The sequence below is a fragment of the Oncorhynchus masou genome, chromosome 18, assembly GCF_036934945.1.
Source record: "Oncorhynchus masou masou isolate Uvic2021 chromosome 18, UVic_Omas_1.1, whole genome shotgun sequence".
Lineage (NCBI taxonomy): Eukaryota > Metazoa > Chordata > Actinopteri > Salmoniformes > Salmonidae > Oncorhynchus > Oncorhynchus masou.
In genome coordinates, this window is record NC_088229.1 from 69,167,149 (window position 1) to 69,185,067 (window position 17,919).

General features: G+C 43.9%; 1 protein-coding gene across 1 annotated transcript in view; it reads left to right on the top strand.

Moving 5' to 3' along the window:
* The window catches only part of LOC135505195 (voltage-dependent T-type calcium channel subunit alpha-1G-like), a 235,965-nt gene that overhangs the window by 130,612 nt on the left and 87,434 nt on the right, over positions 1-17,919 (top strand). The window contains exon 19 of the mRNA XM_064924359.1: positions 11,341-11,525. Within this exon, the coding sequence (XP_064780431.1) occupies positions 11,341-11,525 (185 nt within the window). The remainder of the gene's footprint in view (positions 1-11,340; positions 11,526-17,919) is intronic.

Here is a 17,919-nt window from a genome sequence, read left to right on the forward strand (position 1 = left end):
GGCCTATCAATCTGCCCTCAGGCAAATCACTCTGCCCTCAGGCTTATCAATCTATACTCAGGCTAATCACTCTGCCCTCAGGCTAATCACTCTGCCCTCAGGCAAATCACTCTGCCCTCAGGCTTATCAATCTATACTCAGGCTAATCAATCTGCCCTCAGGATAATCAATCTGCCCTCAGGCATATTTGACTAAATAGAAAGAAAGAGAGAAGGGGGAGTGAGAGAGAAGGGGGAGAGAGAAATGGGGAGAGAGAGAAGATGGGAAGAGAAGGGGAGAGAGAGAGCGAGCGAGAAGGGGGGGAGAGGAAGAGAAGGGGGAGAGAGAAATGGGGAGAGAGAAAATGAGTACCATTATAGGGTTTCCTAAAAGTCATAATTTAGAGAGAGATGAGAAAATATAGCTTAACAAATACTTCAAGTACATAAAATACCTTAGTAGTATTTAGTTTAGATGACAGAAATACCTTGAAGGTCAAACAAAGCCAGTTTTATCTGAATATCAAATAATTTCTGGGTTACAATTAACTACCTTACTGTGATTGTTTTCAATTAAAATGGTCAAAAGAAACAAAAATAGTTTCTTAGCAAAGAGCCGTTTCTTTAAAAATAATTTTTGCCAAGACTTGTCTGTGAGTTGTCTGGAAAACTAGTCTGGAAAACTGAAAATGCGCTGTTATTGGCAGAGAGGTTTGGAACTCTTTGTCTTATTGGTCTATTAGCTAATTTACTGCATGGTGATGTCACCAGGAAGTCCACAACTCCATCCCACACTGAAATGTCAGGTGGTCTTTTGAAACAACTCTTACACTAAAAGGGCATTGTCATCATTTTCACAATTTCACAGTATTATTCCAACCTCATAGTGTGGAAATATATACACTGCATGTGGACACTTTAAAAGTATGTGGACACCTGCTTGTCAAAAGTCTCATTCCAAAATCATGAATATGGAGATGGTCCCCCCTTTGCTCCACCTTTCTGGGAAGATGTTGGAACGTTGCTGCGTGGACTTGCTTCCATTCAGCCACAAGACCATTAATGAGGTTGGGCACTGATGTTGTGCGATTAGGCCTGGCTCGCAGTCTCTGTTCCGATTCATCCCACAGGTGTTCGATGGGTTTGAGGTCAGGGCTCTGTGCAGGCCAGTCAAGTTCCACTGCACCGATCTCGACAAACCATTTATGTATGGACCTCGCTTTGTGCATGTGGGCATTGTCATGCTGAAACAGGAAAGGGCCTTCCCCAAACTGTTGCCACCAATTTGGAAGCACAGAATTGTCTAGAATATTATTGTATGCTGTAGTTTTCAGATTTTGGAGCCTAGCCTAAAAACAGCCCCAGACCATTTTTCCTCCTCCACCAAACTTTACAGCTTGCACTAGGGGCGCAACATTGGTTTTAGAGGTGGGGGGGTATATTGTATATATATATATAATTATCCAGTCGGATAAACACTCCAAACAGCTTACCTGACTCCTCGTAGGAGTCCGCATGGTCCTAAAGCACACCGCTGCCTCGTTTTTGGATCACATTCCAATGATTAAACTGGGGGGGTCAAAAATGCAATTTCAGATTGTAGGGGGACATGTCCTCAGTGAACGTTGCGCACCTGGCTATGCATTCGGGCAGGTAGTGTTCTCCTGGCATCCACCAAACCCAGATTTGTCCATTGAACTGCCAGATGGCGAAGAGTGATTCATCAAATCAAATTAAATCAAATTGCATTTGTCACATGCGCCAAATACAACAGATGTAGACTTTACCGTGAAATGCTTATGAACAAGCCCTTAATTATCCAGCAACGCAGTTCAAGAAATAGAGTTAAGAAAACATTTACTAAATAAACAAAAGAAACACAATAAAATAACAATAACGAGACTATATACGTACTATATATAGTATATACATAACGAGACTACCACTACCAATGTGCGGGGGTATAGGTTATTCGAGGTAATGTGTACATGTAGGTAGGGGTAAAATGACTATGCATAGATAGTAAACAGTGAGTAGCAGCAGTGTAAAAAAACAAAGGGGATCAATGTAAGTAGCCATTTGGTTAATTGTCTTGGGTGTAGAAATAAGGAGCCTTTTGGACCTGTATTCATCACTCTAGAGGAAGCGTTTCCACTGCTCCAGAGTCCCATGGTGGCGAGCTTTACACCACTCCAGCCGACGCTTGGCCTTGCGTGTGGTGATCTTAGGTTTGTGTGCCGCTGCTCAGTCGTGGAAAACCATTTCATAAAGTTCCTGACGAATGGTTATTGTGCTGACGTTGCTTCCAGAGGCAGTTTGGAACTTGGTAGTGAGTGTTTGCAATCAAGGACAGACGATTTTTATGTGATACGCGCTTCAGCACTCAGCGGTTGCATTCTGTGAGCTTGTGTGGCCTACCACTTTGTGGCTGAGCCGTTGTTGCTCCTAGATGTTACTAAGGGTGGACCGAGGAATCTCTAGCAGTGCAGACATTTGATTAACGACTTGTTGGAACAGTGGCCTCCTATGACAATGCTATGTTGAAAGTCACTGTGCTCTTCAGTAAGGCAATTCTCCTGCCAATGTTTGTCTATGGAGATTACATGGCAGTGTGCTCAATTTTATACACCTGTCAGCAATGGGTGTGGCTGAAATAGCCGAATCCACTAATTTTGAAGGGGTGTATAACACTGGAAAATAACGTTTTTGACTGCACTGGGCCTTCAAAACACCGGCCACCTCCAAATGATTGATCTTCAGCTCTACATTTTTACAGATACAAAGCCTTTACATACAAAGTCTTTAAGAAAACAGACTTCCTGTGTGATTACCTGAGTAAGTCTCACACACACACACACACACACACACACACACAGAGACACACACACACACACTCTTGAATGGGAGCGATCCATGGGAGAACAACTACCCCTTCTCATTACAAGCTCGGAGGTTCAAGGCTGACCACGGTATTGTTAACAGAAAACAGAATCCCCAATTGTAGGGAAAGGAAAATATCAGTCTTCATGGTCAATTTTTCATGTAAATTAAAACATGTTTCAGGACAATCATGATAACAATAATTGCTTCTAATTCACCAGATGCATGTTCTTGAACCAAATATGTTTTTAAATCACACACAAAAGGTGTAATAAGGATATTTTATTTGCTAATGGCAGCCTGCAGTACCCCGGTTGGCCTACGACTTGAGTTAGCCAATGAGAGCTGGCAGCACTGAGCTAGCCTGCAGCGTCTCTTCCTGAAGTAGCTCAAACTGTGCATCATATTATGTCAACATGAGACACCATCGGCACTATAGACTCTTTACATAGGAATGAATGGCACTCAATACAAAAAGCAAGGACATTTGAATAATGACTAGACATACTTTAGAGTGTGTGTGTGTGTGTGTGTGTGTGTGTGTGTGTGTGTGTGTGTGTGTGTGTGTGTGTGTGTGTGTGTGTGTGTGTGTGTGTGTGTGTGTGTGTGTGTGTGTGTGTGTGTGTGTGTGTGAGAGAGAGAGACTGCGTGTTTGAGCTCAACGGTCTGTGATGACGAGAGAGATGAATGAATGTTTGTGTGTGTGTGTGTGTGTTATCTCTAATGACTGTATATATGAATGGACAAAGCTATCGGTCACACACACACATACACACACATTCATCTCTCTCGTCATCACTGACCGTTGAACTTACAGACACACACACATACACATCTTTTAATAATATGTCCTGCCAATATTCAAATGTCCGGGCTTTTGAATTGAGTTCCATGGCTTGTGGCAGGAGGAGGAGGAGGGTGAGGGCAAGAGAAAGTTCACAGGTGTCACTCACTAAGACCTCTATCTCTATTCTAGGACCCAATGCAACACCATGGCTCACCCACACAGACGCAAACACACATACACGCACATACACACATGCTCGCGCACACAGACGAAGACACAGACACACACATACAAATTTAGGGCAGACCAACACAACATTTAAATCATGCTCAGGAATAATGGGGCTCGGGGGAGGTTCATTAACGTCGCGCACAGGAAGTCAGACGTCTGGGCGGAACTCACATAGGAACCAAAGTCTTTGTTACCTCGACACATCTTTGTTTGTCAGGGGTTTTATCATTCTCTAAGACACTGCCTGATTATATATAGATTCATGCCTTTACACTCGGGTGAGGCACAACGTCGTATGCAAATCACCCATCCGGCTGCCTAGTTGAGATGCAATTTGTTTGTTTCTGTGTCTCATTGTTGTGTCTCAGTCAGTTGTGTAGATTGAAATACGGTAGCAGTAAAACATTTGGACACACCTCATTCCAGGGTTTTAAAAAGGTTTACTATGCAAATGTGACAGGCTGGCTACTTTTAAAGAATCTCAAATATAAAATGGATTTTTCTGACAACTTGACTCCATTTGTGTTATTTCATAGTTTTGATGTCTTCACTATTACTCTACAATGTAGAAAATAGTAATAAAAAAATTAAAACCCTTTAATGAGTAGGTCTGTCCAAACTTTTGACCGGTACTGTATGTGTTTATTAGCTTTGGCAAAAGCAGCAGCTACTCTTCCTGAGGTCCACAAAAAACACAGAACATTAAAATGGGACAAGTAACAAAACACAATATTACACTGTATATACATCACAGAAGACTGAAATATAACAAAACCCTTTGACATAAAAACACCAGATTTTGGCGGCTTTTTTGAAGTACTGTTTCTTAATTATGAAATTATTACAATTTGTAATGACATTCCACCCATAAGGCCAGTAGGTCATTTGACTGAAGGAAACGGCTAAAGAAAGATTTTTAAGCATGAGACAATTGACACATGGATTGTGTGTGTTTGCCATTCAGAGGGTGAATGGGAGACAAAATATTTAAGTGCCTTTTAAAGGGGTATGGTAGGACGTGCCAGGCGCACCGGTTTGAGTGTTTTAAATACTGCATCGCTACTGGGTTTATCACGCTCAACAGTTTCCCGTGTGTATTAAGAATGGTCCACCAAAGGACATCCAGCCAACTTGTGGAACGCATTGGAGTCAACATGGATCAGCATCCCTGTGGAAAGCTTTCGACACCTTGTAGAGTTCATGCACCAAGGAGCTGAGGCTGTTCGTAGGCTGTTTGTAGGAAACAAATGGGGATTACTCAATATTAGGAAGGTGTTCTTAACGTTTTGTACACTCAGTATATATACAGTACCAGTCAAACGTTTGGACACAGCCACTCATTCAAGAGTTTATAGACTCTATTATTGTAGAATAATAGGGAAGACATCAAAACTATAAAACTATAAAATAGCACATATGGAATCATGTAGTAACCAAAGGGTGTTAAACAAATCAAAATGTATTTGATATTTGAGAATCTTCAAAGTAGCCACCCTTTGCCTTGATGAAAGCTTTGCACACTCTTGGCATTCTCAACCAGCTTCATGAGGTATTTAAATTAACAGGTGTGTATTGTTAAGAGTTAATTTGTGGAATTTCTTTCCTTAATGCATTTGAGCCAATCAGTTGTGTTGTGACAAGGTATTGGTGGCATTCCCATGCTTTGCCCCTGACCTGTGCACAACAGAAAAAGAGAACCGTTGAAGGGACAAGAAACACCTGGTGACCCGATCGTTTGTGTCCTTTCCCCTGGCCATCCAGATCAGGGGATCATGGTCTGTGACCAGGGTGATGTGGGTGCCCAACAGGTAATATTTGAGTGTCTTGCACCTAGTCCAGTGTCGCATGCGTCCGTCTGGACCAACATCGGTACCAGGATATTGTGCATTACAGTAATCTGATTGGAGCACAGCGCTTCCTTCAGGCGCCTAAATGACGCTTTGGTCTCCCCTGTCCATTTCACTGTTTTTGGAAGTTGGCCCTGGTTAGATCAGAAAGGGGGGCCATAATCGCAAAATCGCGGATAAACCAGCTGTAGTATCCTGCCAGTCCCAGGAAGGACTTGACCTGTGTCCTGGTGCGTGGAACAGACTAGTCACGTATCGCGTGGACCTTCCTCTCCTGTGGCTTTACGTTCCTCCGTCTGATCAAATACGCCTGGTACTCCACCTCTTCAAACTCTAGCTTGCATTTCTTGGGGATCGCTGTCAACCTGGCTTGCCTGAGTGCATTCAGTACTGCCTGGAGGTGCGTCAGGTGCTCTTTCCAATCTTGGCTGCGGATAATGATGTCATCCAAATAGGCCGCAGCGTACTGTTGGTGTCGGAGTACTTGGTTCATCAACCGGCGCTGGAACATTGGCAGGGTTCTGTGGAGACCGAATGAGAGCACCGGGACTGATATAAGCCGTCAGGTGTCGAAATGTACGTCTTTTTCCGGGAGGAAGCTACCAACGGTACCTTACCTGAACTTTCCCAATCGGTCGATGAGCTCGTCCACCCTCGCCATGAGGTAGGTGTTGCATAAGCTGATGTTGTTCACAGCAAGGAAGTCATTACAGAAGCGCAGGCTACCGTCCGGTTTGGGGACCGACCCGATCGGGCTGGACCATGCGCTGTGCACTCTTTGATGATCCCCATCCTCAGCATAGCCTCCACTTCCTGCTTAACAGCCTTCCGTCTGTATTGGGGATCCGGTATGGCCTCTTTCATATTGTTTCCCCAGGCTGGGTGAGGACATGGTGTTCCATTAGGGTCGTGCAACCCGGCTTCTCTGAGAACACCGCCTAGTTTCCCCCAGAGCGTTTTCTTCTGGGCCGGGTCGAGGTCCTCATTTCTTCTGGGCCGGGTCGAGGTCCTCATTTCTTCTGGGCCGGGTCGAGGTTCTCATTGCTCGGGACCACCACTGGTACCGTTGGCGTCCTGGGTTCCAACCATAACACGGCCAAGGCCGTCCTTTTGTGCCACCTCTTCAATAGGTTCATGTGGTAAATCTGTTGGGGTTTCCATCTCCCTGGCTGCGGTAATTGACTGGTCCCAACTTCTCTATCGCCTTGTAAGCAGCATATTTCAGAAGTGTGCTTTTGGGGCAGTGATTTGACACTCCAGGCAGCTGCGACAATAGTCTTCCACGGCCCTCCTCATCCTGGACCAGTGGAACTGGAACTGAATCTGTTCCCGGGTCTTCTCCCAGGTGAGCCCCCAACAAATGGGTGACGGCCAGCTGAAGAACGGTTCCCATGTACTGTCGGGGCAGCAACAGTACCTCTGTTTTACCCGAAACCTGATACAAAAGGTTATTCTTGATTTGGAAATGGGGTATCGGCAGTCACTCAGTCAATCGGCCACAAACCTCCAGTCATGGAAAAGTTGGGCCCGATGAGCCTGTGACGGCTGGGTATCTCCCGTTTGAGACCGTCATAGTTAGCCGCCTGTTCGTCGTTAAGGTCCCAATACGTCTTTTGGGCGTTCCTTGACAGGAACGGGGCCAGCAGACTTGCCCAATTCGGCCTTGGCCATCCTTCCAAAACCGAGCTCGCTTCGTTATCTCTGGTACTGAGCATGACAATAATGGAGTAACCTCTCTTCCCCAGTCCCCACCCCTCTGGCAGCTTTATGGGACTCATACAGCTGGTGAGCAATCAGCTCCTTGATTACTCAACAACCACAATCAGCCCTAATTAGTCCTGGCCGGAGAGCCCGTTGAGACCTGGCAGGTCCATCAAAGGGAGCCATCGCCACATGATGTAGACTCCGTCTGTCACCAGGCCTCGACGAGTCTCCGCCTGGTGGAGAACCAGCGGTATGCCATTATATATATATGTATATAAACTCTGCAAAAAAGATGTGTCCTCTCACTGTCAACCTCGTCTATTTTCAGTAAACTTAACATGTGTAAATATTTGAATGAACTTATAACAAGATTCAACAACTGAGACAGACATGTGACTAACATAAATGGAATAATCTGTCCCTGAACAAAGAGAGGGGTCAAAATCAAAATCAAAAGTAACAGTCAGTATCTGGTGTGGCCACCAGCTGCAATAAGTACTGCAGTGCATCTTCTCCTTATAGACTGCACCAGATTTGCCAGTTCTTGCTGTGATATGTTACCCCACTCTTCCACCAAGACACCTGCAAGTTCCCAGACATTTCTGGAGGGAATGTCCATTCCAACAGGTCCCAGACGTACTCAATGGGGTTGAGATCCGGTGCTCTTCACTGGCCATGGCAGAACACTGACATTCCTGTTTTGTAGGAAATCATGCAATGAACGAGCAGTATGGCTGGTGGCATTGTCATGCTGGAGGGGCATGTCAAAATGAGCCTGCAGGAAGTGTACCACATGAGGGAGGAGGATATCTTCCTTGTAATGCAGTGTTGAGATTGCCTGCAATGACAACAAGTTCAGTCCGATGATGCTGCGACTCACTGGCCCAGACCATGACGGACCCTCCATCTCCAAATTGACCCCGCTCCAGAGTACAGGCCTCGGTGTAACTCTTATTCCTTCAACGCTAAATGTGAATCCGACCTTCACCCTGGTGAGACAAAACTGTGACTCGTCAGTGAAGAGCACTTTTAGCCAGTCCTGTCTGGTCCAGCGACCGTGGGTTTGTTGACAGCGATGTTGTTGCCGGCTATGTCTGGTGAGGACCTGCCTTACAACGGGCGTACAAGCCCACAGTCCAGCCTCTCTCAGCCTATTGCGGACAGTCTGTGCACTGATGGAGGGATTGTACTTTCCTGGTGTAACACGGGCAGTTGTTGTTGCCATCCTGTACCTGTCCCGCAGGTGTGATGTTCGGATGTACCGATCCTGTGCAAGGGTTGTTACACGTGGTCTGCAATTACGAGGATGATCAGCTGTCCATCCTGTCTCCCTGTAGCGCTTTCTTAGCCGTCTAACAGTACGGACATTGCAATGTATTGCCCTGGCCACATCTGCAGTCCTCACGCATCCTTGCAGCATGCCTAAGGTATGTTCACGCAGATAAGCAGGGACCCTTGGCATCTTTCTTTTGGTGTTTTTCAGAGTCAGTAGAAAGACCTCTTTAGTGCCCTAAGTTTTCATAACTGTGACCTTAATTGCATACCGTTTGTAACAGGTGCATGTTTATTAATTGTTTATAGAACATTGAACAAGCATGAGAAACCCTTTTTCTTGTTGACAGCTTTGCTAACTCGTGAAATTCTCTCAACCAGCTTCATGAGGTAGTAAATGACAAAGTCCATATTATGGCAAGAACAACTCAAATAAGTAATAGAAACGACAGTCAATAATTACTTTAAGACATTAAGGTCAGACAAGTCAGAACATGTCAAGAACTTTGAAAGTTTCTTCAATTGCAGTCGCAAAAACTATCAAGTGCTATGATGAAACTGGCTCTCATGAGGACACAGGACTGGAAGAACCAGAGTTACCTCTGCTGCATAGGATACGTTCATTAGAGTTACCAGCCTCAGAAATTGCACAGAGTTCAAGTAACGGAGAAATCTCAACATCAACTGTTCAGAGGTGACTGCGTGGATCAGGCCTTCATGGTCGAATTGCTGCAAAGAAACCACTACTAAAGGACATCAACAAGAAGAAGAGACTTGCTTGGGCGAAGAAACATTAGAATTGGACATTAGACCAGAGGAAATCTGTCTTTTTGTCTATTGAGTCCAAATATGCGATTTGGGGTTCCAACTGCTGTGTCTTTGTGAGATGTAGAGTAGGTGAACGGATGATCTCTGCATGTGTGGTTCCCACCGTGAAGCATGGAGTAGGAGGTGTGATGGTGTATGGGTGCTTTGCTGGTGACATTGTCTGTGATATATTTACAATTCAAGGCACACGTAAACAGCATGGCTACCACAGCATTCTACAGCAATACTCCATCCCATCTGGTTTGAGCTTAGTGGGACAATAATTTGTTTTTCAACAGGACAATGACCCTAAACACCTCCAGGCTGTGTAAGGGCTATTTGACCATGAAGGAGAATGATGGAGTGCTGCAAGAGATGACCTGGCCTCCACAATCAACCAACCTCAACCCAATTGAGATGGTTTGGGATGAGTTGGACCGCAGAGTGAAGGAAAAGCAGCCAACAAGTGCTCAGCATATGTGGGAACTCCTTGAAGACTGTTGGAAAGTATTCCAGGTGAAGCTGGTTGAGAGAATGCCAAGAGTGTGCAATGCTGTCAGCAAGGCAAAGTGTAGATACATGAAGAATCTCAAGTGTAAAATATTATTTTTTTGTGTAACACTTTTTTTGTGACTACATTTTTCCATATGTGTTACTTCATAGTTGTGATGTCTTCACAATTATTCCAAAATGTAGAAAATAAATCTTGGGGAAAAAAATGGCATCCTATCTGGATAGACAGTTGCACAGTGATAAACATATTCTGTTAATGTAGAAAGTATGTTATAAAAGGCCCAACATTTTCCACGTGTGTAAATCCTAAAAACACAGAATCTCAACTCGACGCTACGCAAATGCGATTATAGATGCAATGTGTATAAATAAAACATGTTGCAGGCTGTGTTCAAAACTGTCAAAGAAACCTGGCAAGCTTGATAGGTAGCAGCTAGTCTACCTACCGTGCCAAGCAACATCTCTCCAGACTTTAGGGTTTGGCAGTATCCCAGGACAGATAGCAGTGGTTCCAGCAACTGAGGCTAACTGCTTCGCGGCTAAACAGGTAGCCTAGTAGACAAACGTTTCTTCAACTAAAACAGTTTTTCAAAACAACAAACCGAGCTCAGCATATTTTTGGTTATTTATTTAACCAGGGAAAAACACGTTGAGACCTAGGTCTCACGTGCCCTGGGAACAATACATAGAATACAATTATACACAATGTAAAACACAAAATTAAATAGCAAATATCACATACACAATAAACAATCAAACAAAACAGACACATTTATCAATATAAAAACACCTTTCTCCTAAACTGACCCAGAGACAACAACACATCCAAATGAAAGGTCACTTGGAGATGATTCCACAGGACAGGTAGGAAGAGGCCAAACTCTATTTTTTTTTTACCTTTATTTTACTAGGCAAGTCAGTTAAGAACAAATTCTTATTTTCAATGATGGCCTAGGAACAGTGGGCTAACTGCCTGTTCAGGGGCAGAATGACAGATTTGTACCTTGTTAGCTCGGGGATTTGAACTTGCAACCTTTTGGTTAATAGTCCAACGCTCTAACCACTAGGCTACCCTGCCGACCTAAACTCTGTGGATAAACAAAGGAAGGTCCAGCGTTAACCAATCCTGTGATCGAGTGCTGTAATTCCAGTTTCTATATTTGGTCAGTGATGTTAAGTAAATTGGTACTGATGACCTCATTTACTCATTTGCTTTCACCGTATGTGTTGGTATTGTTGTCTTTATTGTTTACCTGTTTGAATGTGAATGTAAGTATGTAGACTATATGGCTTTAAGGCCCGTGTCTGTGGTTATTCTCAGGTGGCTGCGCTGGGCTGGTTGTTTGGTGATAAGGCCTACCTGAGGAGTAGCTGGAACCTTCTAGATGGGTTGCTGGTGATGATCTCAGCCATAGACATCCTTGTCTCATTGGTGTCCAACAGCAGCCCCAAGATACTGGGTATGCTCCGGGTGCTGCGCCTGCTACGGACACTCAGGCCACTACGGTGAGTTGTATATACACACACACACATGCTTGAGCACACACACGCTGGCACACACACACACGCGCGCACATTACCAACGCACGGATGCACACAAACACAGTCATACTCACACACAAACACACGCATTGGAACACACACACGTGCAGGCCTCCTCACTAATATACCTTTTTCCAAAACAGTATATCTTACAGTGTGACTTTCCCCACTTCCAGTCTACTGTACCAACGTCACATATCTCCCACTAGGGAGGCCTGGAACAGCTGAAGCTACTTACAGCAGTGTGTGAATGGTAGTGTGTGGTTTTTAACCGTGGAATAAGGGAACTCACTTTAAAATGTGGAAAACTATTTATTGACTTTCTCTATCAGTGTCTTCTTTCTCTGAGAATGGTTCATGAGGTGCAGAAGAGCAGTGTGTGTGTTGGGCATGTTGGTGTGTGCGTGAGTGTGCGCATGTGCGTGTGTGTGAGTTTGTGTGAAAGGGAAGATTTTTCCCTCAGATGTCTCTATGATAAATGGCCTGTCTGTGTGTTTGTTGTCATGCGGCTCAGTGTGAGCGCTTGTGTTTGGTCTTCCCTTGCCTCTTGTCTCTCCTCTCGTGAAGCTCTACCGACCTGCACTCAAATATTTATTAGCATCTCTGGAAAGCACAAAAATCTAATAGGAATTCTTCCTGCGCGATTTACCCACAAAACGCTGTGGATAACCACTTCAATCTCCTACCTGACCCCTCTCAAATATGACCCCTGACCTCTAGTGAAATGGAATATACTATTCCTGTCTTCAGACTAGGAATGCTTTTATCGTGTGTGTGTGTGTGTGTGTGTGTGTGTGTGTGTGTGTGTGTGTGTGTGTGTGTGTGTGTGTTTGTCCCCAGCAATATAAAGACATCAGATGAACATAAATCAAAAGTCCAAGTCATTTTCTTTGATATAGTTTGTACAGCTGATGTGGGCTTAAGTACTGTCTAGGGGGCTTAAGTACTGTCTATGGGGTTTATGTACTGTCTAGGGGGTTTATGTACTGTCTATGGGGTTTATGTACTGTCTATAGGGTTTATGTACTGTCTATGGGGTTTATGTACTGTCTAGGGGGCTTAAGTACTGTCTATGGGGTTTATGTACTGTCTAGGGGGTTTATGTACTGTCTAGGGGGTTTATGTACTGTCTAGGGGGTTTATGTACTGTCTATGGGGTTTATGTACTGTCTATGGGGTGTATGTACTGTCTATGGAGTTGATATACTGTCTATGGGGTTTATGTACTGTCTATGGTGTTGATGTCTGTCTATGGGGTTTATGTACTGTCTATGGGGTTTATGTACTGTCTATGGGGTTTATGTACAGTCTATGGAGTTGATGTCTGTCTATGGGGTTTATGTACTGTCTATGGTGTTGATGTCTGTCTATGGGGTTTATGTACTGTCTATGGGGTTTATGTACTGTCTATGGGGTTTATGTACTGTCTATGGGGTTTATATACTGTCTATGGGGTTTATGTACTGTCTATGGGGTTTATGTACTGTCTATGGTGTTGATGTCTGTCTATGGGGTGTATGTACTGTCTATTGGGTTTATGTACTGTCTATGGGGTTTATGTACTGTCTATGGGTTTGATGTCTGTCTATGGGGTTTATGTACTGTCTATGGGGTTTATGTACTGTCTATGATGTTGATGTCTGTCTATGGGGTTTATGTACTGAAAGAAAGAGAGAGAGACATCAAGGGAAGAGGAGAACACTAACAAAAGGGTTCCCCAAAGGTTTGGGAAGGCTAATGGTTCTATATGGAGCCAGAATGACTCAAATAACCTTTTGAGCTCTTCAATGGTTCTTTATAGTTCACAAAAGGGTTTCTTTGCTCTTTTAGTAATTGCAATGTAGGGGAGGTTTGCTCTCAGCTCTGTTTGTGCAGCTGTGACTGAGAGCCTCATTCCAGTTCATTTAATCTGTTGTGTCATGCTATTACATGTGGCTGGTGATGATGTCATGTGAAAGACTCATGTATGGCTTTGTGTAAAGAAGTGTTGACTAAATCAGTCAGTGGTTCTCATTTCCCTCCTCAGGAACCCCCAGCTGTTCCAGAGGTTGTCCACTAGATTCAACTTGTCATTTAACACAATAATAACACCTATTGAATTTAAAAAAGCATATTATATGGCTAATCAGAAAAATATACCATGTATGGGTCTTCAAAAGGATCTGCAAAGAACTAGATTAATGACATGTCTTTATAGAACCATTCTCCATAACGGGTTCTTTATTCCATTCAAAACCTCATGACCATGGTTCTTTATAGAACCACCTTCTCCATAAAGGGTTGTACCATAGCGGAACTCTTTTTTTGGCGCTGTATAGAACCTTTTATTCATGGTTCTTTGTAGAACCTTAGGAAAAGGGTTCTTTATTGCACCATGCAGGTTCCATTTAGAACCTAATGGCCATGATTCTTTGTCGAACCCCACTCCAAAAAAAGTGATATGAACAGTAGCACCAAGAAGGGTTCTGCTGTGGTTACCGCCAAATAACCCTTATTTGGTATTATATACAAAAAAAAAAAAAAAAATGGTGTGAACAGGGGATAGATAAAGAGAGGGAGAGAGAAATGCTGAGCTGGTGTTCTCTCCTCCCACCTACAAACACTACAGATTATCGCTCTGATCAGGAAATAATACATTCATAATTTATCTTTTGAGGGTATTAATTAGCTTTCAAACCCTGATACTCAGACGAAAGAAGAAGAGAGAAGAAGTGAGTAGAAGAGGAGAGGAGAGGAGAGGAGAGGAGAGGAGAGGAGAGGAGAGGATCATAAAAATGCCATAATATCAGTATGCTGGCCTGGGAGTCTGCGCTGTACTGAAGGCCGTCTCAGAGAAAGTTCAGTTAGTTTGACAGGAAAGTAAACTTCTGATCAAGCAAAGCTCTGAAAACGAGGGCTTACTGTATACAGCACTGCACTGTATATGTGGAAACCCTAGAGATACTCATAACATGGATTCTGAACTGAGCTTGTGTGGCAGGAATCTCATAGGACTAAATTAAAATAATGGAGAATATCAAAGCTTTACACAGCACTGTGGCATTAATAGCTAAAAAGCAGATCAATGTTTTATCACGTTAAAAATATAGCTCACAACATGACCCCTCACCCTGTAGATGATGTAATTATCTGGAGGGTTCAATCCTTGGCACACCAGAGAATTGGACAAAATAATACTTGTGTGATTTATTTGTGTGTTTTGTGTTTTCCAGTTTGTCAGTTCAGAGGCTTTAGTTTCAGGACAGGAAAAGAGAAGAGTGGGTGAATTAAACATGAGTCTGTCTGTGGTTTCCCCTGAAGCACTGGAGTGTGTATGGTTCACACACACACACACACACACACACACACACACACACACACACACACACACACACACACACACACACACACACACACACACACACACACACACACACACACACACACACACACACACACACACACACACACACACACACACACACACACACACACACACACACACACACCTCTGTCAGATATACCTCTCAGTCTGTTGTGACATTGCAGGCAGAGGAAGAGTTGCTGTTCATCTAACTCCTCACAGAGTTGATCTGCTCTTTCTCATGTCTTCATTTCATACATTCATCAAACCTGTAAATATGAACTTGTTCTCAAATAGCCTACCTGGTTAATAAATAAAGGTGAAATATACAGTATATATATATATATGTATTTTTACACTCCGTTCTGCTCAGTTCAGCTCAGTTCTAACACTCTGCATAGGCTGAAGGTGGTATGGAATAGTCCCGGCGGTATGCAGGGAAGTCAGGAACCAATACACGCAGTCAGTCCGGAAAGCAAAGGCGAGCTTCAAGCAGAAATTCACATCCTGTAGCTCTAACTCCAAAAAGTTTTGGGACACTGTCAAGTCCATGGAGAACAAGAGCACCTCCTCCCAGCTGCCCACTGCACTGAGGCTAGGTAACACGGTCACCACTGATAAATCCATGATAATCGAAAATTTCAAGAAGCATTTCTCAACGGCTGGCCATGCCTTCCTCCTGGCTGCTCCAACCCCGGCCAACAGCTCCCCCCCGGCTACTCGCCCAAGCCTCCCCAGCGTCTCCTTCACCCAAATCTAGACAGCAGATGTTCTGAAAGAGCTGCAAAACCTGGACCCGTACAAATCAGCTGGGCTTGACAATCTGGGCCCTCTCTTTCTAAAACTATCCACGCCATTGTTGCAACCCCTATTACCAGCCTGTTCAAACTCTCTTTTGTATCGTCCGAGATCCCTAAAGAAAGGGGATGACACCCTAGACCCAAACTGCTACAGACCTATATCCATCCTGCCCTGCCTGTCTAAAGTCTTCGAAAGCCAAGTTAATAAACAGATCACTGACCATTTCGAATCCAACCGTTCCTTCTCCACTTTGCAATCCAGTTTCCGAGCCGGTCACGGGTGCACCTCAGCCACGCTCAAAGTACTAAACGATATCATAACCGGCATCGATAAAATACAGTACTGTGCAGCCATCTTCATCGACCTGGCCAAGGCTTTCGACTCTGTCAATCACCGTATTCTTATCGGCAGACTCAATAGCCTTGGTTTTTCTAATGACTGCCTCTCCTGGTTCACCAACTACTTTGCAGACAGAGTTGTGTGTCAAATCGGAGGGCATGTTGGCAGTCTCTATGGGGGTACCACAGGGTTCAATTCTCGGACCGACTCTTTTCTCTGTATATGTCAATGATGTCGCTCTTGCTGCGGGCAATTCCCTGATCCACCTCTACGCAGACGACACCATTCTGTATACTTCTGGCCCTTCCTTGGACACTGTGCTAACAAACCTCCAAACGAGCTTCAGTGCCATACAACACTCCTTCTGTGGCCTCCAACTGCTCTTAAACGCTAGTAAAACCAAATGCATGCTTTTCAACCATTTTCTGCTCGCACCCGCCCGCCCGACTTGCATCACCGCCCTGGATGGTTCTGACCAAGAATATGTGGACAACTATAAATACCTAGCTAGACTGTAAACTCTCCTTCCAGACTCATATTAAACATCTCCAATCCAAAATCAAATCTAGAATCGCCTTTCTATTTCGCAACAAAGCCTCCATCACTCACGCCGCCAAACTTACCCTAGTAAAACTGACTATCTTACCGATCCTTGACTTCAGCGATGTCATCTACAAAATAGCTTCCAATACTCTACTCAGCAAACTGTATGTAGTCTATCACAGTGCCATCCGTTTTGTTACCCAATCAACTTATTCCACCCACCACTGTGACCTGTATGCTTTAGTCGGCTGGCCCTCACTACATATTCGTCACCAGACCCACTGGCTCCAGGTCATCTATACGTCTATGCTAGGCAAAGCTCTGCCTTATCTCAGTTCACTGGTCACAATAACAACACCACCCATAGCACACGTTCCAGCAGGTATATCTCACTGATCATCCCTAAAGCCAACACCTCATTTGGCCGTCTTTCATTCCAGTTCTCTGCTGCCAGTAACTGGAACGAACTGCAAAAATCGCTGAAGTTTGAGACTTTTATTTCCCTCACCAACTTTAAACATCAACTATCTGAGCAGCTAACCGATCGCTGCAGCTGTACATAGTCCATCTGTAAATAGCCCACCGAACCTACCTACCTCATCCCCATACTGTTTTTATTTTATTTACTTCTCTGCTCTTTTGCACACCAGTATCTCTACTTGCACATCATCATCTGCTCATTTATCACTCCAGTGTTAATCTGCTAAATTGTAATTATTCGCTCCTATGGCCTATTTATTGCCTACCTCCTCATGCCTTTTGCACACACTGTATATAGACTTTCTTTTTCTACTGTGTCATTGAATTGTTTATTTTGTTATTGACTTGTTTATTGTTTACTCCATGTGTAACTCTGTGTTGTTGTCTGTGTCACACTGCTTTGCTTTATCTTGGCCAGGACGCAGTTGTAAATGAGAACTTGTTCTCAACTAGCCTACCTGGTTAAATAAAGGCGAAATAAATAAAAAAATAAAAAAATGGAAAGACAACATGTTAGGATGATTGGGAATCCCATAGTGCGGCGCACAATTGGCCCAGCATCGTACAGGGTCTGTCATTGTAAATAAAAATGTGTTCTTAACTCACTTGCCTAGCTAAAACTTCTTGCGGATCATTAGGACGCTACTGTGGCACCTGGCCAACATCCGGTGAAATTGCAGAGCACCAAATTCAAATGACAAAAATTGTAATATTAAACTTTCATGGAAATACCAGTGTCTTACATAATTTAAAAGCTTAACTTCTTGTCAGATTTTAAAAAGGCTTTATGTCGAAAGCACATCATGCGATTATCTGAGGACAGCGCCCGGCACACAAAAGCTTTACATAAAT